At 43.0% G+C, this 25,199-nt stretch overlaps 1 protein-coding gene and 1 long non-coding RNA gene across 2 annotated transcripts in view; both read right to left on the reverse strand.

Moving 5' to 3' along the window:
• TTC39B (tetratricopeptide repeat domain 39B) overlaps positions 1 to 8,460 on the reverse strand; it is a 68,301-nt gene extending 59,841 nt beyond the window's left edge. The window contains exon 1 of the mRNA XM_061441242.1: positions 8,259 to 8,460. Within this exon, the coding sequence (XP_061297226.1) occupies positions 8,259 to 8,306 (48 nt within the window). The 5' untranslated portion in view covers positions 8,307 to 8,460. The remainder of the gene's footprint in view (positions 1 to 8,258) is intronic.
• Positions 8,461 to 19,108: 10,648 nt separating this feature from the next.
• Positions 19,109 to 22,637, reverse strand: LOC133262242 (uncharacterized). The gene is made up of 3 exons (XR_009741257.1): positions 22,415 to 22,637; positions 20,755 to 20,842; positions 19,109 to 19,811 (listed from the first exon to the last, which is right to left on the reverse strand). It is a non-coding gene; the product is annotated as an uncharacterized LOC133262242 (long non-coding RNA).
• Positions 22,638 to 25,199: the final 2,562 nt, after the last annotated feature.

The following is a 25,199-nucleotide window of genomic DNA, read 5'->3' on the forward strand; positions in this document are numbered from 1 at the left end:
CTGCTTGTTGCAGGGAAGCTAGCTAAAATGCACCAAAACTACATCTCACAGTGGCAAGTCTTAAATCATTCAGAGAAAGCACACAAGCCCCTTCCTACAACTCAGTCTCTAGTCCCCACACATTTTTTTCCACTGCCCCTTCAGTTGTGCCAGTGCAGTTACCTTTGATGACATGCCAATAAGCTTAGATTCATGGTGATACCCAAAAGCAAGGCACCATGGACACAAAGCTGTACTCTCCTTTGGACATTTTAACATCAAGAATCCTCTTCACCCAGGCACATTGCTACTTAAAGCTGCAACCTCCAATGTACAAACTCACAACTGTTAATTTAGAAAGTAGTTCAAAAGGAGTCCTCCATGGGGGAAACTCTGAACTGCAGAAGCAAATAAATACAAAGCACAACTTCCAGGAGTATCCTCCTACCTGGGACCTGATTTGTGACACCGGCATGACTCTATACTTCTGTCTCCCCAGTTTGCAAAAAAGTACAAAGTTGGGATAATTGCACGCACTTTGCATCTCCACTCCAAACATATTACTTAATAAATTTTTTTTTATACTTGGACCTTAACATTCCTTTGTTGTTCACTTATTGAGAAATATGTTCACTCTGAAACTGAAATACACAACTGTGCCATTCCTTCTACTCAGTATAACTTGAATTTCCATATTTCACATTTAGCAGAAGCTGCAGCACTCTGGCAAAGTGTCAAGACTAACCATTCCACTTTCTAGAAGTGACTGGCTATGAGCTACTTTGTATTTTCCACTGATAGAGGGAGCTATAGACATATATAGCTCTTTAATCCAAATTACATTAAAAGACACAGACACTTAGCTGCTGCTGAATCTCTCTTTCCTAAGGTTTTAAAGAGACTTTACTTAAGCTCAGTAGAATGCAGCTTAACAGAGGCAGCTACTTCAGTGGTGTCAAGCAGCAGTACACAGGCAGATCTGTTTAACAGGATTTTTCAGAGTTGCAAGTTTTTCATGCTAAGATTCTCCATCTGGACAAGGCACAGATTTAGATGTATATTCTTTAATACTATGTTTAAGCCACTGAGTGTTACTTTAAAGTTCTTCCTCTGGTTCAAGTCACACTTAAAATTAGCTAAACTGCTTTTTCTCTGAGGTTTTTTTCCTATGCTTTTCACACTTACCTTAAACAAGAACATCATCATAGAATCACAGAATTATAGAATGAAATCTTTATGCTGGGGGCCCCAGAGCTGAGCTCAGTACTCCAGGTGGTGTCTCACATGATTGGAGTAAAAGGCGAAAATTACTTCCCTCAACCTGCTGGTTGCACTCCTGATGCAGCCCAGCACACATCAGGCTTTCTGGGCTGCAAGCACACACCTTACTAGCTTTAGTTACATGAAGCGTCTCATCAGCCAACACCCTCAAGTCCTCCGCAGGGCTGCTCTAAATCTGTTCTCCACCCAACCTGTATCTGTGCCTGTGATTGCCTCAACACAGGTGGAGGACCTTGCACTGCATGTTGTTGAACTTCGTGAGGTTTGCACTGCCCCACCTCTCAAGCATCTCAAGGTCCCTCTGGATCCCACCCCTTCCCTCCAGCAATCAACTGCACCCCACAGTTTGGTATCAAGTGCAAACCAGCTGAGGGCGCATCAGTCCCACCGTCCATGTTGCCAACAAAGATGTTGTACCGGTCCCAGTACTGACCCTTGATGAACAACACTCATCACCAGTCTCCACTTGGACATCAACCTGTTGACCACAACTCTCCAAGTAAGACCATCCAGCTAATTCCCTATGCAGAGTGTCCTACCCATCAAATCCATGCCTCTCCAGTTTAGAGACAAGGATGCCATGCAAGAGTGTCAAACACTTTGTACAAGTCCTAGCAGATGACATCAGTTGCTCCTTCCTTATCCACCAATGCCATCACCCCATCTTAGAAAGCCACCAGATTTCTTTTTAGCAGGAGAGTAAATTTTTAGCACTCCCACAAAAATTCTCACATTTCAGACCATCTAAGCAGACACCTGACCGTCTGTGGTACAAGGCTCTTAATATATGTCCAGGCCTTAACCAGAACACCTATCAACAGCAGCACACATCCAGCCATGAAAGCTGATTCTCAGGTTGTCAGTGGCACGATTTTGCTCTCTTTTCAAAATGAGAGCAGTGATACACCATTTCTGCTCTCTAAAGGGTATTACTGTTTCTATTAATCCAGAAAAAATAGTATGTGTGAAAATCACTGCCCACCAGATGGATGTAGTCTCTAGGGCTGTATTTCTACCAGAAACTATGACCTTTCCTGCACCTTCTGTGCTGGTACTACATACGAAGAGAAAGCCTTATTACTTATTTGAAACTTTCCTTTTGGTTAGGTAAGCTTAGGAGAGTGACTTAAGCCCATGAGGTTTAGAAGTTTTTCCAAGCATACTAACACCAAAAGGCCAACAAAGGAAAAACACACATTTGCAGAACCAAACATGCTTCCACAAAGTCATGATTCTCACACAGATTTACTGGAAGTACAAGAAGCAATATATGCCCCTTAAAAGTTTACATAGGAAGTAGAACTGTCTTTCCATATAGTGGATGGCAAGCTTTTAGCTACAACTACTGATGCACCCGTAAGGACAGTAACATCCACTACTCAAAGTAAAGGCTTCATTAAAAGATACTAGATGCTGCTTTCCAAAATGGAATAGCAGCAGTTAAGTGTACAAGGAAAAAACAAAACCTGAAGAATAAAAGCTGACTTTTCCTTTTTGTTTTAGTTATTTTCTATCTGTATACAAAATAAACACCACTTTACCCCAACCTCCACAGGGAAAAAAAAAAACAAATAACGCACAAGAACAACAAAACACAAAGGCACAGAAATGAGAAGATGCCAAGTAGAGGCAAACAAACAGTAGGGGCAGACAAACAATTTCACAAATTCACTTCATAGGTACTTAGGTCTCACAGAAGTTTATCTCTGAGCTCTGCCTCTCTAAGAGGCATCTGGTGCTTTTCCCATATTCCCTGTATTTTATACCCCTCACTCTGAGGAAGAAGAGCATACTGATTAACCGAAGTGAACATCAAGTAAGAAAGTTTAAGTGTAACACATCACATACACTTCCTTTTCCCCTGCAGGAAAGCAATAAAGCCTTAAGCCACACTGTTTCTCTCACCTACCTAGCTTTCAAATTCAGTCACTACCAAGGGGCCCAAACGGATAAATGAAATAAGTTCTGTGAAGGCAAGTAAGAAATGGAAAAATGTGAACAATAAAAATGAGCCACCTAAGAATAATATAAGTAACATAAAATTGGAATACACATCCTTACCTTCATAGATGGTCACAAGGAAAAATACCTCTCAAGAGGTACACCCATGGGTAAACCAAAGTTTTATCTGAAATAAAGAACCTCAGAACCTTGGAAGCAGAAACAGCAACCTAATTTTATTTAATAAAGAAGAAATTATTAATCATGCTGAGTTTGCGCTGTGCTACTGGAATACCTTGGTTCTCATCTCAGATGTGCTCCAACTGTAGGAGAGGCCAAAACAGAAAAAGGAAAAACAAATGAGCCATGTGCCAAAGCACAAGCCTTCAGAATAAGCTGACAAAATTAGCTCAAATTTTACATTCCTCAGCTAAGCAAGAGGTATTCCTCCAAGAGACAAAACCATACATGTCAGATTAAGATGTTTCAAAAAAAAAACATCTTTCATGTGAGGAAGGGCTCTCAGTACCCCTTCCCAACACCATATTCCCAACCTATTTTTTACTTTTTAAGTGAAAAAATGCACCAAAGTGGCTTGCTTTCAGCTTCTCAGTTTCTGGAGGAGAAACTTCTTCTTCTAGGATGGAATTACCAAACCAAACTGGTGAAGAGTCCTCAGTGCTCAATGAAACAAGGAAGAACGGCCAGTGTGCACCGTTCCGTAATTTATTCTAAAGTACATTACTATATTAAGCTACTGGTGAAACAAAGCAAACCACTAGCAAGTTCTTTGATCATAAGTGCAGCAGCTGCTGTAGCAATAGATGAAAAGCTTGAGTACATAAACAGAGTACTAACCAGTACTAAACGGCTTTTGAGCTAAAGACCATGCAGGTTTCATTTTGAAATCAGCTCCGAAGATAAACTGTCCAGGCTGATAAAGCCAGCCTATACAGTGTTTGTCCCTGCTTGAGCAGTTCAGGAGAGTGCAGCAGGCATCATCAGACTTTCATAACCTAAATTTTCCTTAATAGGTTAGTTTAGAGCTGAGGCACAGATTAGCTGAATTGACCAAACTGTCCTTAATATAAGCCTTAGAGTTAACAGCAGCAATGGCACCAAATCATTTTCAGATCTGCGTATAATCCTTAGTCTGGCTGACTGTGCCCAAACAATGCATCCTTTTAGCATGTAGATACCTCTTGATCATGATCCTTTCTGTCTGGCCACAACCCTTGCATGTACAAAGACCAAGGCTGGGTTTGCTTTGTCTGGTTGGTTTGTTTTGTTTTTTAATGGATAGGGAATCCCCAAGTAACCAATTAAGCTGGCTTTAAGACTTTGAAAAACCAGGGCAGCACAGAGTGAACTTAATGGGAAGCAGATCTGGCCCACTATTTTAAGTAATCTTTAGACAGTGGGGAGCGGGGGAGGGGGGGAGAGAAGAAGGCTTAAAGTTTTGCTTGAAGACTCTGCAGTGACTGGGAGTGCTATTTTGCCCTTAAAGTTAAGCATATCTGTCCTAGATTTGGAACCTGTTAAAAAGAATACAAGTACTTTTATTAGGTGAATTCAGTGTCATGTAGTGTTTTAAGTGCTGACAGAATATCAAGATCTGAACTGACAACTGCGCACACCACGGGTGGGCACTTTCACCCTGATCAAGTAGCATCCAGGAAACTGCTTCCTAGTAGAGGATAACCATATATTAGCACCTGGGAAGCAACACTGCACAGGAAAAATCACAAGTTTAATAACCATTTGTTTTCCCAGATAAGCATAGCCAAAACACTGTCTCATTAATACAACCTCCTTGGGCTTAGGTTTCCAGTTCCTGTTGGGTGGTTGGTTTGTTTGGGGTTTGTTACTTTCTGAACACAATGCCACTGGACTACCACAACTGCATTAGCTGGGAAAAAAAAAAAAAGCCAAAGACTTACTTAGACTTCATAGCACTTCCTTGCCATGCCTACTGCAAAGCCACAGATGCAACACAGTAAGGCATAAATCAGTAAAAAAAAAAAAAAAATATATATATATATATATATAAATTGTATCTGGCACTTCCTTGAGCTGCAAGAACTGTAAGGAAACCCACAAATATTATTCATCAGGGAACTACAGCAGGGGCAGCTACCTGCTGCCTTAACCCTGAACTTTAGAAGTGCGGTGCTTGCTGGCCAATGTCCTGTTAGGGTTAGGTAGGAAGTAACTTCAAAGTTTGGCTTAACATATCCTTCTTCAAAGCTTCAGAGATGAAGAAGTATTCACAAGGCCCTGCAAAGCAAAATTCTATGCTAAAAGCTATGCTCATATAGTACTAAGCATGTCCACTTAAATCAGAAAGCTGTTTCCACCTGCCATGTTCCACATAAACAGCATGATTTAGATGCATGCTGCTCTTAAGAAGAAAACTAATATGAACATTCCCCAATTTTGGCTTCCTGACATCATGACCACTGCAAACACTTTAAGGAAACAAAGCTAAGGGACTTAAAATCAACCATCTCATGCACAAAGTGCTGAGATCAAATCTTGGGTATTAGTAAAAAGATTGTGGTGAACCTGTAGGCAAAGGCAGTCTAGGCAACTTGTTACAGAAGCAGTTACCTTCCCCAAGAAAAAGCCACCATCTACCCTCCCTTCCTGAGCTCTGGAATCTCATCAGGGAAGTATGAGAACTTGCTCCATTACCAATTCTGGTCTGTTTTAGACTTCAGAGAATCAAGCACAAGTCTTTGCGAAGAGCATGAGGTCTTTCCAGCTCATCTGGAGAAAAAATTCTTTCAGCTTCTTGCTCAAACAAAGCTGCCTCCTCAAATAAAGCCTCTTTGAGATGCTCTTATGCCAACCTTTATATTTGTTTGCATGCCAGCTTATTCCCCTCTAACAAAGCACTGACACTTAACAGCAAATTCAGTAAAGAATATCCTTCCCTATTGTTCGCACTGCGCAGCTAGGCAACAACCAAGTTGCCAAATACCTGTTTTACTTGAATCCCAACTACTTGCTTCCTGAGAGCAGGAAGAGTTTGTTAATAGCTTGTTCTCACTTGTACTGCTCCTTTCATCAGAAACAAAATTCAGCCCCGCAGAGATCACTGTAAATTTTGCAGTAATTCACTCCAGTATAGGATGAGATTCAAGCATTGCACATACTCTTCACATTGTGCCTCCACACTGTAACCTTAGTAAGTAGCAAGTTTCACAGCACACACTGAAATACAGGCTAGTATATAACCCCACTCTTTAACCAAGGAAAAGACCAAGCTGGGTTTTATTTTGTCCTCCAAGAGCAGCTTCTGCAACTGCCAAATACAGAACACGAGGATTCAAACAAGCATACCAAGTCCTACAGACAAATCTGTTTCATACAAACAACTGCCCTGTGGTATGAAACACCACGTCACCTCAGAAATGAGGCACTGGTTACATGCATTTCCAAAACTAATCACAACAAGGTCTGAAAAGCAAAACAGGCAAATAAACGAAGACACTAAAAAAAAAAAAACAAAAACACCTATTATGCATTTGCATGATTCATAAGTTTAATTCACTGAATATTAGTTGGAGGGATGCCTTACAGACCTCTGTGAAGAAGCTGCTGATTGTACTCAATGCTAAAATTCTGCATTTTAGACTGCACAGTCAGAAATCAAGCCAATATTCCCACATGAGCATGCTGGCTGGGACTGTGATCTGCTGTGTTTAAGATCAGCCTCCAGTTAAAACTGCCTCAGTTTTGCAGTGCCCTTTTTGAAAGCTGGTCTAGGAGCTCCGCTACTACCACCAGCTTTCTGAGAGGTGCTGTCAATGAATTCTGCTGTTGTGTTTTTCTGGACTGAGAGGACACAGAGAAAATCTGAAAGTCTAGGTGACTATTTTAAGTGATTTGTGTCCAGGCTATTTAAAGGACCTTTAACAAAACAACATGGAAATTTTAAACTTCACTCTATAACGCACCTTATACCTGCCCGATTTCACTTCCTAGACACAAAAACTTCTGCTGTAGAAGACCCGACGCAACCGGGCACCACAGGCAACCCTCTCCGGCCACCCGGACCGCAACGCTTCCCGCGGCCGTCCAGCACAACACGGAGGCGCAGCTGCGCCTAACTTCCAGGCGCGCAGCGGGCAGCGGCGCTCACCACGGTGCTGCCCGCACGCCTGCTCGGCCCGCTCCCCCTGCCCAATCCTGCCCTGCCCGCTCGCCCTGCCCTGCCTGCCTGCACCCTTGCCCGGCCCGCACCCTGCCCTGCGCGCTCCCCCGGCCCGGTCTGCTCCCCTACTCAGTCTTCCTGCCTTGCCCGACCCACTGCCCCATGTCCAAACCCCCCTGCCCTGCCTTCGCTCCTGCCTTGCTCTGCCCGCTTCCCCTGCCCGGCCCGCTCCCCCTGCCCAATCCTCCTGCCCTGCCCGCTCCCACTGGCCAATCCTGCCCTGCCCGCACCCCTGCCCAGGCCGATCTCACTGCCCAATCCTCCTGGCCAATCCTCCTGCTCAGACCGCACCCCTGCCCAGCCCACACCCTTGCCCTGCTCGCCCCCCAGCTCAGTCCTCCTGCCCTGCCCGCACCCTTGCCCGTCCAGCTGCCCCTGTCCACACGCCCTGACCGGCCCACACTCCTGCCCTGCTCTCCGGAGATGTGCGGCGGTCGCGCCCCCCGCCCGCCCGCGGCGCACCGGAGGGGCAGCGCTGCACGCTCGCACGGAGCAGCAGAAGAGCGCGGCGGTGACGCCGGGCCCGGGTTAAAGAGTACATAATATAAAAGAGAGAAGTAAAAGAAAATAAAATGATAAACGAAGGCAGCGGCAGCTGTGCGGGAAGCGGGACAACTTTCCCCAATTCCCGCCGGCGGCTGGGCCTGCCCCCAGAGGAAGCGGCTGCCCGGCTGCGCCCGGCTGGCCCTTGCAGGCTAGCTGAGCGGGGCAGCTGGGCGATCGCGATGCCGGCGCAGCGGGGACCCCGCTCGCGTCTCCCCCCCACCGCCGCGCCACCAGAGGACCACCGGCCTCTGCCCGCGTCCTCGGAACCCTCCTGCCGCCTCCCTCCGGTTACCTCCTCACCGCCGCCGCTCTCCTCTGTGCCGTTCCCTACACTCGCCATGTTCCCGCTCCGCTGCCGCGCCGGATGACTGCAGCCGCCGCGCCCCGTCCGGCTTCCCACCGCCCGGCGGCGGACCCGCCCCCCACGCTTCCCGGCCGCCCCCGCTAGGCTCGGCTCGGCTCGGCTCGGCTCGGCTCGGCTCGTCTCAGGCTGGCCCGGCCCCGCCGCCAGCCGCCTCGTCCGTGCGGGGCCGGAGCCACGCCCGCCGCCTCCCTCCCGGAGCACTGGCCGCCCTCCTCATTTGCATCAGAGGCCCCGCCCCACCAGTTGCGACCTGTCGCGTGCGGCGTCTCGGCCGTCTCTTGTCCGTTAATGCCCGGCCCCGGCGCCGCCGCACGGACAGGGTGGCCCAGAGGTTCTCCTGGCACCGGCCGGGCCCGCTGGACAGGTCGGAGGGTGAGGCTGGCCGGCGCGGCCTTCGGGGCAAGGGGAGCATGGTCCCAAACTCATGCCGAGGCCTCCTCACAAGGTGAGGCCGTGGCCCCTGTCCAGACACACAGGCGTTTGCTGCCCTCAGCCTCCAACCTGCTACACCGGCCAAAGCGCAGTGAGGCTCCCTTCAGCTGGTCCCCGCGGCCCCTCGGCTCCCGGCGCGGTGCCCTGCACAGCTGAACCGGTACTGCCCGTTGGTGTCGTGTCCTGTGCTGTGCACTACCAAGAAGCCTCGTCGTTGGCTTGTGGCGGAGCCCAGCCAGCTGCTGCAGAGGAAGGAAAGCACAGGCTGTGCTGCTGTGTTTGTCCTGGAGCCTGTCTAAACCGGCCATAGGCTTGCAGACCCAATGAGTTCAGTGTTGTTAGTCTGCTCCCGGCATTCACTATCCAAAGCCCAGGAGAAGCTTGCACCCACGGTCCTTCAGCACCCTGTGGAAGAGCTGCTCCATCAGCATGCTGACTACCACTTGAGAAGAAAGTGTGCAAAGCAGCCAGTTCTCTAAGAGAGACCGTTAAATTCCACCCTGCCTTATCCTATTGTTAGTTCACACTATCATAATGCTAAAAATTGACCATTTCTCCCTTCCTTTATTCTGCCATCTGAGGTCAACTTCCACTAAGAAGTAGGTTGTGTAACACCCATCTCCACTTCCTACAGGTTACTTCTCTGTCATAGCCTCTGTTTAAAAATACATACAGTTTTGATATACTAGCTTTGGTTAGAATACGAGAGAGTAAAAGAGAGAACTGAATGGATCCAACTAACCAGGAGATACATATAGTCTTAGGAGTTTTTGCAAGATTTGAAGTGATAGCCTAGAGATAAGGAAGGTCCTTCAAGTCCCCTAAACAGAGGCAGAAGTACAGGCTTTCAGAATAGGCTACCAACTCAACTGCCCCATTAGTTTTATGTAGACTGTTCTCTTGTATCTGTTCTGCTGTTTCTACCCCCTTAAGCAAAGTAAAAGGGGGAGGGGAACCCAATTTGATTACATTCATCTGTCCTGCAAGATTGCACTCTTCTCAGTTAAGGTGTCACAAGCACACTGTTCTCCCATACTCCTACTGCACTTTAGTATGTTTCTTCACTGGCAACTAGTTGGAAGATACTCCAGTGATATTAATATACTTATTTCAGAACCGATCTGAAGCACATGAAATGTGTAGTGCAAACGCAGTAGATGGACCCAAATGCTTTGTATTTGACTCACAGCACAGTCATATCTGCCCACACAGCTCCTCCTGAAACCTGTTACCATTACATCAGAATTTGGTACTCTTCACAAAAGTCATACAAGTTATCATCCCCTGTTGAAGACATGACTTCCTTTTTACTTTTCAGCTCCAAAGCAATCCCTTTGAGATGCCCTTTTACTTAGAGCAGCAGATTGTCTCCATTCCAACCACTATTATTCTGTAACAGAATACTATGGGGTACATAGTACACGAGTAGGATAGCTAACGAATAAGGTCTCCAAGTTCTAGAAACACCATCTTTAAAGATGAGAAACAGCTATGGCTCTGTGGGAACCACCAACCTAAGCAGTTATGCACTGCCAATTCCAGCTACAGAGAATAAAAGTTTAGCCTGATCCCTTATGTCCCTGTAGAAACTGTTAATGGATCACCAAGGCTTTTAGCGTTAAGTTGGGGAGATCACACCAATGTGGAGTTTGTAGTCATGAGTAGTTATTCTGTGCATGGGAGGCATAACTGCATGAGTCAGAGGATCAGTAAATATACTGGGCAAGTTCAATACCACTTCGTTATGACTAGCTCTCGATAGCTTTCATTTATATTGTTGTATCTGTTCCTCCCTGCCAAGTGCTTTAGCTCGTTTATACTCTTTTGGGAATATTCAAGGCAGTGACTTTTCTCTGGTCAGAACCAAGATGCATGCTAAAATAATCATGGTGGAGATAACTATGTCATATCATTCCTGACCCAAGCAGCTAAGGCATTAAAATTGTTACTGAATGGCAGAGCCATTACCTAATTTCGCTTGGTCTTTGATGGGCTGCCATAGGGCATGTTCCCATTTAGGTAATTATAATAACAGTCAAAAGGGCATCTCAGAGCTACTCCACCCTAACTCCCCACACTGGATTTAACCAGTTTAATCATTCTTCCCCTTCTCCCTTGAAGCTTAAGTGTTAAGGAAAATCCTTGCAAATTGATCTTCCTCTTTCCATTTGTAAAAAACTACACAAAACAAAACCCAGGAATTCTGAAGGAACATTTATAAGAATTAATAGGTCCTAATCCTCTGAAATGAACCCTGTTGGAGTTCCAGCCAGCTCTAGTTTCTATCTATTTGAATGTAAGTATCTCTGCAGCAAGAATTGGGAAGATTATGAACTGATTGTTAATCTTTCAGAGAGTATTCGGAGAGCATTCCTGTTGATATGTTGGAAAGATTTTGGTAAGATCTGACAGAGCAGGCAAGACCTTGAGAGTCCATTCCCCTCTAGCTAGCATGGCTGCATAGAATTCCAGTCCAAGAAAAGCCTGCCTACATTTTCCCCTATCTTCAGGGCCATCACCTGCATACTGCCGTGTTAACACTACCTGGATATTTGATAGCTCTGCTAGTGTTTCTTTGTGCAGTGTAGCTATTCACTTGGAATTTGCCTCTTAAGAATTCATGGGACAATAAGGAAAAAGAAGTATTTTTTGCTGAGCTTCCGTGAGCAAATACAGATCCCACAAGGCTGAAAAGTCTTATTCCACCCCTTATGATCAGATAGTATAAAATCAATTTCTGTATAAATACTTGGTACCAACCTAGTATTCTTGAGGACTAGAAAATAGCCCTTGAGAACAGGCCTGCTGTAAATGAAGCCTAGAAGTTGCCTTAGCACTGATGTAGCTACATTCCAGTAAGGTTACACAGTCTCACAGACACAGAAGAAATGTAGATAACAATCAATAAACAATTAGCAGCTTCCCTGATGGAGGTAGGGCAAGTGAGTAAAGCAGAAACCAAGTCCCACCTAGTTCCAGAAGTACTGTTTCATAAACTACCTGTTAGAACAATGAGTACTCAGAGCAGTACAAACTGCATGCGACTCTACCCATTTCAATATGCTGTGAAATATTTGCTGGGAGAGTTAGAAGCCAGCTAAGAAAAAAAAAAAAACAAAACCAAAAAACCACCACAAAAAAAACCCAACAAAACACAAAACAACCCAACTCTGCAATGAAAGCAAGATATAACAAGAGAAAAACCAGTGAGGGTGTATTCCTGATGGATTATAACCTCTGGACAATTTTTTTTCAGTCAGCACTAATTTTGCCAATTAAGATGAAGCAACACATTTTCTTAACAGGAACCAGTATCAAAATATTGTTTCTTACCACAAGCTGAGTTAGTTCCATAGTTCACAAACAGTATTTCAGAGATTACTGTAACAAAAGTAGTAACCCCTTTAGAGTTAAAACACATGGGAGTGCATTGATGCATACATGTAGTTGTATGCAGAAGCCAAGATTGATTAGAAGGTTATTCTCTTGTCAAATACCCCTTCCTGCACACAAACAGGGTCCTTTGCCACTATCCAGCCCTACAAGAAGTCTCAGGTTTTACCTTTGGTCTCTGGCAGCGATATTAGCTCTCATTCCCAGTGCCTGTGTGCCCACACCCAGTGAGGAAAAGTTTAGCAAGCTGCAGAGCAGCCCACCTAGTCAAGTAAATGCAACATTTAAACTTACTAAAAAACGGAGAGTCAATGTCCTGGAAATACGTTCTGGGGCCTCAGGCTCCAGCCAAAGCGCGTAAGTAACTAAACCAAGCACACCAAGGTACGCTTTTTAGGGAAGACATAAAAGACAGCAGCCTTTCCAAGATACGTCTTGGCATGCACAGAGGCAGTAGTATGGCACAGAGGCAGTAGTATGGCACAGAGTACTTGCATACTGCAGAGATTACATTAAGTAAAGCTTAAAGTACTGGGCTGTTACAGTTAGGAATTGCTGCTTTCTACTTCAATAAGCTCCTTCATCTAAATCCTGTTGGTTAGACCTCTCAAGAACTTTATTAGGAAGATAAGAACACAGGCATTATTTATTTCACAAATATATTGATGCAGTATTTTTAATGCAGTAGACTTTCACTTTCATTAGACACTTTTAGAACACCACAGTGGTTTCAAACTCCTAGTGTTTCCACATTTAAAAGCATTAGCCATCTTGAAGTCAGCCACATTTCCCTTTACTCACCATACCAGCACATGGCAGATACTGTAGTGATGAAAATAAATCCAGAACTACCAGAGACAGTACCCTACAGACTAGAAGAGTGGTAATCAGGCAGTTACTAGACACTTCAGCATAAACAGGATCTTGAACAATATCCACAAGAAAGCTTCCACTACTTAGGAAAGTCTCACCTTATCTCAAAGCCAGGGAAAGGAAAACAATGAACTGTGGACAACATATGGTGGTTTACCTTAGTTACCATGTAACTTGCTTCTGTGCACCTAAGACAGGTTGTATGAGTAACCCTTGGTAAAAACATAATGCAGTTAATGCACCTGGCTTTCAGTCAGCCTCTAGTGCTTTTACCAGTGTCTCTCCACCAACATTATTTGCATACTAGTTTTCTACAGGTAGCATGTCTAACTTACGGATTATGTATGGATTGTGTATCACCTTATCACCTTCTAAGGGAGAACCCTAAAAGATGTCACTCATAAAGACTAGTTAATTTTTTTATCTCTAGAAACAGGCACAACCCCCAACACTTGAATACCGTATCTTTCCTGCTCCAAGTGGAGTCAAACTGGTCTTAGGCTGACACTATTTAAACTGGAGGTATCCACAGCCACTGCACAACTTTTCACAACGGTATAATACAGTAAATCAGGGAATACTTCAGGTTTGAAGTGACCTCAGGAGGTAACCTGACCCAGCCAGTGCTGAAAGTGCATCCAGGTCAAGGTCAGAGCAGGTTGCTTGCACTGCATTATACATGTGCCTTAACAGAGAGCACCCAATAAATGCCGACAGACCTTCAAGCAAAACATCAACACATTGAGTTAGTCTCAAGAGGATGGCTGATACATCAGGAAATTGGTAAGCCCTGAAGAGTGAAGAACAGCAGCAAACAAACAAACACCAAACTCACACCAAACCAAACAACCAAACAAAAGCCCTGACAACAGAAAACCAGAGCATTTATTAACTCTTAGGAAGTTTAAAAGTCACCCCAATTTCTGTGATTCTAGACAACAAAGCCAAGGACCTACCTGATATTTCAGTACATTTGGAAGCCCAGGTAGGCCTTCTGTCACCTAAACCCCTTCTCTTGGTGGTGTTACAGACCAGCATTATTTTCTCAACATGCATATCCCACAACACTCTCTGACCATTTCACTTCATTTCATTCTCTTTTCCCCAACTTTGGAGGGAAGAAAAAAAAAAAGTTTCGTTTGTTTTTTGGTTTGGTTTGGATTTTTTAATCTTCTCCTCTGCTCTTTTCTCCAGCCAAGAGCACTCCCTAACAGGTACTCAAGTGGCCCCACCTATAACCCACAGGCCAAAATGATTAACCCTTTTCCTGTCCTACTGCAAATGATACATTTATTTATCTTGGTATACTATGTCTTACCCTTTGTGGTTTTCTTCCCTTCTTTCTTCTCCTTTAAAGCTAAGCAGTTTCCTGCTATTTCAGCAAGATATTCTATGTACTTCTCCCAGTCTTATCTCTGAGCTTCTTCCTGTTTATCATTGCATTTCATCTTATTTCTTTTCACTGGAAGTATTTCAATGTTGCTTCTCCCAGCCTCTTGTCGAACTGCATGTTTCAGAGAATTATAGAATAATAAGTAAATAGGTCAGAAATTACCTCTGCAACTGTTATCATCCAACCTCCATTATTTTTTAATATAAAAAGCCACACTAAATAAGGGTATTTGTTTAGAAAACAGAATACATTAACGTGTCATCACTCCCCCTGATACTAGCAGGATGCTTGATGTTTGAATGGGATATTGTGAATGACTGATCACCTATTCTTGCAGAATGTCTCGTTAAATAAACTCTTAGGGATGCTGGTGCCATTTAATAGGCTTAATTGTTAATTGACTTATTTTTTCCCTTTGAAACCTTTTGTCCTATTAACAGTCTGAACTATCTTTTGTCATGGGTACTTTTATTAGCTTCAGGAAATTGAGCCATTTACCTGTAAACCCTCGAGTAAGTAGAGCCAATGGCACATTTGAAATTACACTATTTATGTAGCTGAGTAATTTCCACGTGCTTTTTCTGCACATACTGGTACTTCTGGTACTATTTGTACCAGAAAAGGCAAAAGAACTTTACTTTACAGATATTTTCTTTGCCTTACTAACAAAAGTTTTCAAAGCTATGTTTGCCAGAAAATGTGTTACATCTTTTGTCTATTCATTCTGTTATTCTTCCATTGCTCTGAAAACAGCATGTTCTGGACTGAACCATCTGAACAGATGGTTGTTATGCGTTAAAGTCATCAGGGGATGAAAACGCCTGAATGAATCCCCTTCCTCCTCCCTCCTCTCCCCCAAAAAAGTCCACCAAACCCAACCCAAAATGTCATGCATACATAATAATGTTCTTGCTCCCACAAGGAAACAGGAGTTGAATCTCAGAGAGGATCCTATGAGTTAATGATAGGACAGCAATTCATAATTGTTACAGGCCTCCCTTTCACACTGTAGGAAAATACATATTTATTTACTTACTTGCATTTTAACTCTTCTTAAATGATAAAACATCCACATTAAAGGTACTTTTTTCTAAAAAAATACAGACCTGTAAAATAGACATGTGTGCTTTCTTCCTCTTGCCACATAGGCTGCCATGTTCAGAAGCTCTGACTTGAATGGCAGATCTGGGTCCCTCTGTTCAGGGAAGAGATTTTGCTGCAGATTGGGTAGGGACTGTCTATATGCTTTGTAGCTAAATGTGTACATTTAGCTGAGAAATGGCTGAGATGATACCTCATTTGAAGATATAAACCTTGTTCAGTGTATCATGGCATTTGGCTACTTTATTAGTAAGAGCTTTTGAAACTTGAATATAACTCTTCTGGCTTCAAAATTCTATATTAGCCAATGGAGAGAATGATACATGTTAAGAATAATGTGAGATGTTGTACTCTCCTTGTAATATTTTATTAGAGTGAACATTATTCATTACTAAGTGCAAGTCCTGTAAATTTCAAATACTGTTTCAAGAGTTTACTTTGCACTTTATATTGATGATTTAATTAGTTCATTCAAGCCACCTGTTATTTAGGATGTCCTAAAAACGCAAGACTTAAATAATCAATTTCTTTAAAATGCTTTTATTTATTTTATCAGTTAAAATTTAATAAATAGATTTAGATCATTGACAATTACAGATAAACCCAAGCTTGCCATGTACACACTTTACACTGGTTGTAGCTGATCTAATTCTTAATCAAAACCCCAGCAGGCATGATGGAATGATGCTGGGCCCAAGCTAATATGGTTCCATGCCAGACTGGTGTACAGCAGTTTTCAAATGTTCCTTCATTACAATTAAACATACGCACTCCATATCAAAATCATAACATACTGCTTTGTGGCAGCTCACTTGGCCAGTGATTTGGTAGACTATCTGAAAGAACTGAGAAACAAAGATTAACTACTTCCAAAAGCGATCAGAAGATGAGTAGGTTTGTGGAGGACTATCCAGAAAAAGCATCTGATGAATTTAAAGTCTTTTTGTAGCTAATTTTTGGCTTCCTAGGGAAATGAGCTACTACGTTTTGCAGCAAGCTCTCCTACAGCTATGCTTTGTGAAAATATTTGCTTTAGCCTTATGCTGACTGCAAGGTCACAGGCAGGTCCTGATGGGGAAATCAGTGTTTTAAGGGTTTGTATCCAGTCATAAAACCAGTAAGAATTCTCCTGGATGGATGGAATTCAGATGGGTGTTTCTGTTTGCAATGTAGATAAATTCTCTGAAGTAATTCTGGCTTAATTAATATCCTCAGTACTGTGTGGCACAACTCCAAGACGTGACAAAATATCAGATAAAGGGTAGATATTTCCCAAGTAATAATTTCCTTTACTGGCCACATATAACCAAATGAAAATTTCTGTTCATGCACAGGCAAAATAACCAGACATTCTGAAGGGCATGTGGTTAGGGATTGCTAGACTGTATATAAGCTATGAAGAAAATGTTTTCTGAATGCTCTGAGTCTGACTTACAGAAAGATTGTCCTGGTTTTGGCTGGGACGGAGTTAATTTTCTCCCTAGTAGCTGGTGCAGTGCTATGTTTTGGCTTCAGTCTGAGCACAATGCTGTTAACATACTGATGTGTTAATTGTTGGCAGTAACACTTTTCCTGATCAAATACTTTTCAGTATCATGCTTTGCCAGTGAGGAGGGGCACAAGAAACTGGGAGGAAGCAGAGACACGACACCTGACCCAAACTAGCCAAAGAGGTACTCCATACCACAGCACACTATGCCCAGTATATAAACTGGGGGGAGTCACCTGGAAGGCCCAGATTGCTGCTTGGGTTGGGCTGGGTATCAGTCAGCAGGTAGTGAGCAATTGTATTGTCCATCACTTGTGTTTATTGGTTGGTTTTTTTTTCCCATTCTACTTTTATATTATCTCCATGTTATTTTTCTTATTATTATTAGTGGTGGTAGTAGTATACCGTACTTTATTACAGTTACTAAACTGTTCTTATCTCAACTCATGGGGTTTACATTCTTTCAATTCTCCTCTCCATCCTAGCCTGGGAGTGAGTGAGTGGCTGCATGGTACTGAGTTACCTGATGGGTTTAAACCATGACATTATACAAGGAGAAGCTTTCATCTGTAAAATAGATGGGCTGGGGCACAAGTATTTTGAGAAAAAAAAATATGACTATGTCCTTGTCCAAGTCATACCAGGATATGAGATCCTTTGGGGGACAAGGAATTTTGGTATTCCTATCAGTTATGCACCAAACAGGTCCTTTAAAAGAAATTTAGGGCTCATATTGTTAAAAGTTTCAGCTCAGAATTTTCACAATATTTACAGTTTCCATACAAACAAAACTATTCTCGTTGAACAAGGAAATTTCTAAGAGTACAGAAAGAGTACGGATCCATTTGTTTTTCTGTGATGCAGCAGAATGTAACTAGTCAATATACAAGGTAATATTTTGCCTATTTCTAGATTCTATAGTGATTAGCTAAAAATGCTTTAAAATTCTTTTTTACTAAATAACATAATAATCATTATTAAGAAGAAACAGTTTCACTTTTTATTTCACTTTTGCTCTCAGAAGTTTTAAGAAGGTCACATTTAGAATATTTTCTGGTCTTGTATGAACTCTTCTGGTCTCATTTCCCACTTTTAAAAGTCCTGATTTTACTTTTGGATTTTAGAAAATCAGTACATCTTCAGTGTGCTCACTCACAAAACACTTCAGTATTATGCGACTAAACCAGGTTGGACCTTTTCAGCTCCAACATGTTAAGAACCAAATGTGGGTGCGTGAAGAAAACACCGTAAGATGTGAATGCACAGTGAGTGGGCTACTAGGACTAGCCATCCAAATATTCCCCCTGTGAAAACTGCAAGGTAATTTTCTCGTGAAGGCCAGTATGCCAAGCAACTTCTCACACTCCGTTACATAAATTACTGTAAACAAAAATGTTGCAAATTGTCACAGATTCCTTTACCATGATCTGCTTATATGAGTCTGTCTGATGTGTCCTATCTATCCTGTCTATATCTACCTATCTATCTACCTACCTACCTACCTACCTGTCGTGGTTTAAACCCAGTCAGGTAATTCGTTCGCTCACTTCCCCCCCTTTTCTTGCCCTCCCCCTGCTCTCAGAGGGACGGAGAGGAGAATCGAAAAGAATGCAACTCCCACAGGTTGAGATAAGAACAGTTTAGTAACTAAGGTATAACACAAATCACTACTGCTACCACCAGTGATAATAATGATAAAGGAAATAACAAGGGAGAGAATACAACACCTCAGCACCAGCCGACCGATAACTCGCCCCCCAAGCCCAACCAAGCACCGACCGATACCTCCTCCAACCCTGCAGTCTCCCAGCCCTTCCGGGTAACTCCCAGTTACCTCCTGGGCATGACGTGCTGTGGTATGGAATACCTCTTTGGTCAGTTTGGGTCAGGTGTCCTGTCTCTGCTTCCTCCTGGCTTCCCCTCCCCCCTGGCAGAGCATGAGGCTCACAAAGTCCTTGGCCAAACCAAAACATCGCTATCAGCTCTGTTCCCGAGCTGAAAGTCAAAACACTGCACTGCACCAGCTACCAAGGAGGAGAAACATGACTGCTACTGCTGAACCCAGGACACTACCTATCGATCCTTTGTATCTGACCCAAATTTATTGTGTATTTGCTTTATTTAACCAAGCACTTCAGGTAATTTCTAAGCATTCCTCATACTTCATAAGGCTCATAAAGCTTTATTCTCAATACACTTTAGGGGCAAGACTTCAGTAGAGCAGTTACATTGTATGTTTCAGTTTAAGGAAGTCACACAGGAAGTCTGTGGCAAAGCAGGCAACAGACTTCTAAGTGCTATCCATATCCTTGATCTTGGGAATCATATCAGACAATGCCTTGAGGTCATGAAAAAGGGCTGACAGCAATCAGTGCGGTGCTGCACAAGCTAGCACACACAGCATGCATTTCCAAACATTTCTCAGGGAAGCTGTGTTTTATTCAGGCTCCTCAACAGCAAATGCCATGGCTTCTTCCATGGCAGCAGCAGTTCACACTCTTGCCCTTCAGGCAGAGGGGTGGCTGTGCAGTGACTAGAACTGCAAGACAATCCCAGGATTGCTTCAGAACCTGCAAGCTGCCTTAAATGCTATGATGCAAGGATATGCTAGGATTTCTTCATCTTTGCAACAACCATGTTAAGGCAGCTTATCTTTGCTAGATGCAGACACTATGTATTTTATGCAGGCACTATGTATTTTATGAAGATGCGCAAATGAGGATTTCATTGTACTGGAGATCATAAAGTGGTAAGAACAGCTGCGCCTTATGTATTCCACAAATATCTTCCTGTTTGTTACCTGAAATGTGAGGGTGTTCTTTAATATCACCTTGTAAAAAATATCAGGTCCTAATCAGATCTGAATTACATTCTTTGCCAGTGATATTTATGGTACACCTTGGGTTTCATGTCTTTTTGCATAATCACACTCACAAACATATATGTAGTCCTGTAGAAACCTAAATGGGTTGCAAAATAAATGTGGCTACTCCTGTCTCCAGTGCTGGTCAGAAAGACAGCCTGCTGACAGTCTGAAGTCAGCTAACATGGAGAAATAGTGAGTTCCCAAATGCATAACTAAGGTGCCTTCAAAACCTCACATACTTTGGAGAAATTAATAGGTTTGGCTTTTTCTCATATGCACTCACTGCTAGAGGACCAGGAAGGGTTTGAGCTAACAAATGCTCCCTTGCTAGTGACAACAATGACCTGATAATATTTTCAGTTACTAATAATGCAAAGGCAACTTTGTGAAGCACTAGCTCAGAGAACAGCTTATGCCTGAATTTAAAAAAAAAATAATAAAAAAATCTATGCAGTCTCTTACACCTAGATGGAGACACCCTGAGACTGCAATAGATGAATTGTGAAAGAGAAAAAAAGAAGAGCTTTGGGGGTTTGATACTGTTTGCAGACTAATGTATGTGGGTGATCTCTTACTGTAAACACAGATGGCTGTGATCCAACACAGGTCATGCTGAGAAGCCAAGCATGTATCTGTGGGCTTCCTATTTCCCACTGAAACAATGATTACTTGGCAGAATGGCATGAATTTGTAGCCCTTAAAATAAAATCTTTTGGATTAGGCAGTTTGAATTAAGATACATTTTAGATGCATCAAGCTGAAGCTTAAGAATGTCATGTCTGATCATGTTTTCTTCACTAACTGCAAATAAAGGCTGCAATTCTAGGTTTCAAAATGTTCTTAGAACAACAGAATAAGAAATTCAATGTCACAGTACCTGTGATCATGAGATTTTCTGCTTGCTTGAGCCAGTGTGTGAGATAACCAAGCATGGAAAATAGGATAGAGCACTGGGATGCAGCCACCTGCAAAGACATAGATGGATAGAAAGGACAAGACGAAAGTTAGAAAACTAGTCCAGAGCTTGAATAACTAGTTTTGCTGTCTGCTGTAGTACATATTGACTAGATGACCCTGTGCTGGCTACCTAGTCTTTCCATGCCACAGTCCCATAAGATGGCATAACAAGACTAGCTTGCATCAGCAGGCTGTCATTATGACTGATGCTCTCATAGGTATTTGCATGACCCTGTGAGACTATATAATTACCTAGAATATGTATGCACTACCTGCCTGTAATAGGCCTGTGTACAGATAGCCCAACCTACAATGGGTTTATCTCCAGATTAGTCCTGGCTTATAACTATGTATTCCTCTATCCTGGGTTCATCAGTAGCAGTCATTTTTCTCCTTAGTAGCTGGTGCAGTGCTGTGTTTTCGACTTTCAGCCTGCGAACAGCACTGATAACACCAATAATTTTAGTTGCTGCTCAGTAATGTTTACACTGACCAAGGACTTTCTGAGTCTCATGCTCTGCCAAGGAGGAGGGGAAGCCAGGAGGAAGCAAAGACAGGACACCTGACCCGAACTAGCCAAAGAGGTATTCCATACTACAGCACATCATGCCCAGTATATAAACTGGGGGCAGTTACCCAGAAGGGCTAGATCACTGCTAGGGTCGGGCTGGGTATTGGTCCACAGGTGGTGAGCAGTTTTATTCTCTTCCCTTGTTATTTCCCTTATCATTATTATTATTGGTGGCAGCAGTAGTGGTTTGTGTTATACCTTAGTTACTGGGCTGTTCTTATCTCAACCCATGGGGTTACATTCTTTTGATTCTCATCCCCATCCCTCCAGGAGCAGGGGGAGGTGAGCGAATGGCTGCGTGGTTTTCTGGGTTGCCAGCTGGGCTTAAACCATGACATCCTCTCACTGGGAGCTATGTGATGGGAGTTGAGAACCACAGTGACTGTCTTCTTTTACCCCCAGTCTCTCCCTGGGTCAGTCAAACCACAGCAGTGGCATTAGTAGCTAATGGTAACCAAAAGGAGTCTTGTCTCCTAGGGAGCGGTAGTATTTAAACCTCCGTCACCATAACATAAACCCCCAGGACAGTTGAGGTGGTACCAATTAATTTACTTTGTAAAAGTCACCTCATGCACTGGCAACACAAAATAGAGCCATCACCTGAGGTTTCTGCAGTGCAAAGCTGTTCTTTTCCATAATCACAGAATCATAGAATAGTTAGGGTTGGAAAGGACCTTAAGATCATCTAGTTCCAAGCCCCCTGCCAGGGGCAGGGACACCTCACACTAAACCATGCCACCCAAGGCTCTGTCCAGCCTGGCCTTGAACACCGCCAGGGATGGAGCATTCACAACTTCCTTGGGCAACCCATTCCGGTGCCTCACCACCCTCACAGTAAAGAACTTCCTCCTTACATCCAACCTAAACTTCCCCTGTTTTAAGTTTTAACCTGTTACCCTTGTACTATCACTACAGTCCCTAATGAAGAATCCCTCCACAGCATCCTTACTGGCCCCCTTCAGATACTGGAAGGCTGCTAAACACAGGAGAGTACAGGGATGCAGCTGACCAGATGGTGGTGGTTGAGTTGTTCCTTCTGCCTGTATTGCTGGATTGGTCCACAGTTCAGGAGAGGATGTGGAGAACATCATCAGTTTAGAAGTCCTATGTGACACAGAGCCAGGTTCTGTACAGAGAGCATGATGCCACTGGGAATGTGGAGAGCAGACATCCTGGGAGCTACAGAGGAGACAGCACACATGCAGTCAGGGAGAACAGTATTTTGAGGACCAAATCACAGTCATTGTCTAAAGGCACAAGCCATCTGCAACCATGCTCCTTTTCATACTGTTCTGCTTAATCAGAATGCCAGTTACATCACAGAATCATAGAATCACAGAGTAGTTTGGGTTGGACCAAAAGATCATCTAATTCCAACCCCCCTGCCATAGGCAGGGACACCTCCCACTTTGAGCAACCACCAGGCCGCTCAAAGTCCAATCCAACCTGGCCCCAAACAATTACAGGGATGGAGCATCCACAACTTCTCTGGGCAACCTGTGCCAGTGCCTTACCACCCTCATGGTAAAGAATTTCTTCCTTATGTCTAATCTGAATCTTCCTTCTTTCAGTTTAAAGCCATTCCCCTTTGACTTACCACAACATGTCCTTGAAAAAAGTCCCTCTCCAGATTTCTTGTAGGCCTCTTTAGGCATGCAGTAATTCCCAAAGAATTCAGAACAGCTGAAACTACCCATTTAACAGAATGCAGAATCCCTAGTGCAACAACAATAGATATTTCTTAAATTGTATTAGTTGCAGAAAATCTCATGAGTTTAAGCATAAGTTTGCAAAATGCCATTTGTATGAAATTGAAACAACTTTTCAACCTAGCATTTAAATGTTCAAAATTTACTCACACCTACAAAGCGTACCTTCATGATCAGTGAAAAGATGGGCACAGAGGATGCTCTCCCTGAATGCTTTACTATGCTCTTGAGGCCTTACAGTGATCTAAACCTGCAGTGCCCCTCCTCATGCATTCCTCCTCTCTCTGTTTGATGCTAGTGCTGATCTGGTCACACGGTAAGATCAACTGTTTGTTCCAGATGAAAAGAATGCAACTGCAACAGCAACAGCAACAAGAATACCCATAAGAAAAAAAAACATTGTTTCCAAGTGGTTTACATGAACTGCCATTTCAGGTTAGCTTGTCTTTCAGTAGCGGAAACTCAATGTGTAAGATTTAGATGAGTGCTCAAACCCTGTAAAGAGAGGACTACAGAGGTGAGGGTTAAGCAGTCTTTTCCAAAAAGTTTTGAGAGATCTCTTTACATTGTTCTGTACTTAGCTGTGAGTTTACTATACCTGTCTTATCAGTTAATGAATGCTCTGTGTACTTAAAATCTTGTCAGCTTTTTCCAGCTGTGCCATGTGGTCTCACAAAACATCTGACTTCGTTCAACAGATCTCATGCAGTATAGCTTCCGCAGTGCAAATGAATTATAACAGCTTCCCATTTTCCTCTGACCTAGTATAAATCTCTTCTACCAGAAAGATGATTTTGTCTTTCACCCAACATCCTCTATTTTAATGAGCTTTAGGCAACACTTCCCTCTCTGCCTCCTAGAGTATTTTAAAGTTGAAATATTACATGCACGTAAAGTAAGTCTAAAACTCCATGAAGCTTAGGCAGTCCAGATTTCAGCTACTGAATACTAGCTTTTTCCTTACCAAGAGTTATTGTTAGAAGATAAAAATTAAAAATTTACCCTGAACATATACCCATGTGAAAAACTGCCAGGCTGTCCCCATTTTAGAATGTCTAAATCTAGACCGCATTAGCAATCGGTGAATAATCATTAGTAATTATCATCACTGGTATTTGACAGATCTGTGTAGAGGAATAGCTTCCAATTTCTGATGGTAGCGCACCTCCCTGAATTATGCCCACACAATAAGAAACAGGCATGATTATTCTCAGTCTTGTCACTAACAGCTAGTCTTTATTTAGTAGATGGGAAATTATTCTGTTGGCCATGGAATGGGAAGCCTAAATTGAAGGAGGTTACCATATATTTTATTCTAAAGATACCAAGGTTTGCTTTTATACTATTCTGGAGATCCAAGCTGAGGTCAGATGCTCTCAGCATCTGACTGGCATCATTTGGATGAAGACTCAGATGCTCTTTGGCTGAGACCTCAGCATCTGACTCTTCAGCCAAAGGGAGCTGATGGATCAGATGAGACATCTTGCAGAAGCAATTACTACAATTCCTTGTCCTGCAAATATCACAGACATGTCATGTTTTCTACCTGGGAATTTCACCAGTGGAGTTTCAAGTCCAAAGTGACATTCTGAAGCACCCCTTTCCAACTTGTAACAAGCAAAACATGAAAAGCAAACATGATCAGGCATATGCCTGAACCTAGGAATGGTATTTATGACGAATTTCCAATGAAGCTGCAAGTGAAAACAGCATCCATGATGTGCATTTTTGTACTTATTGGAGTGTTTCACTATACAAACCAGCTCTGAAATGAGAATGCTGCTGGGAAATTGCTGCTGGAGTAAAAGTTTTGTACAAATGCAGCAGCTTCAGTTCCTCAACAAAATGTTATTTACTGCTGTGCTTGCTTGTGATTGAAAATAACCTGCAACATACTTCACAACTATAGATGGTATCTGCTCTGTGATACTACTACTGCTTTATGTCTGACTTTGTTCCTTGTTCCAGTAATATACTCAAATTCAGCTCTAAACATCAGAATTACTTGGGTCAGCAACATTTAGCGTACAGAACAGACCTCTTGTTTGGTCTGGTTTGGATTGTATGCATCCCTGTCATCATCCT

Source organism: Pezoporus flaviventris, unplaced genomic scaffold, assembly GCF_033815535.1.
Source record: "Pezoporus flaviventris isolate CSIRO_AGI_PZ_B2104156 unplaced genomic scaffold, CSIRO_AGI_Pfla_v1 ptg000212l, whole genome shotgun sequence".
Lineage (NCBI taxonomy): Eukaryota > Metazoa > Chordata > Aves > Psittaciformes > Psittacidae > Pezoporus > Pezoporus flaviventris.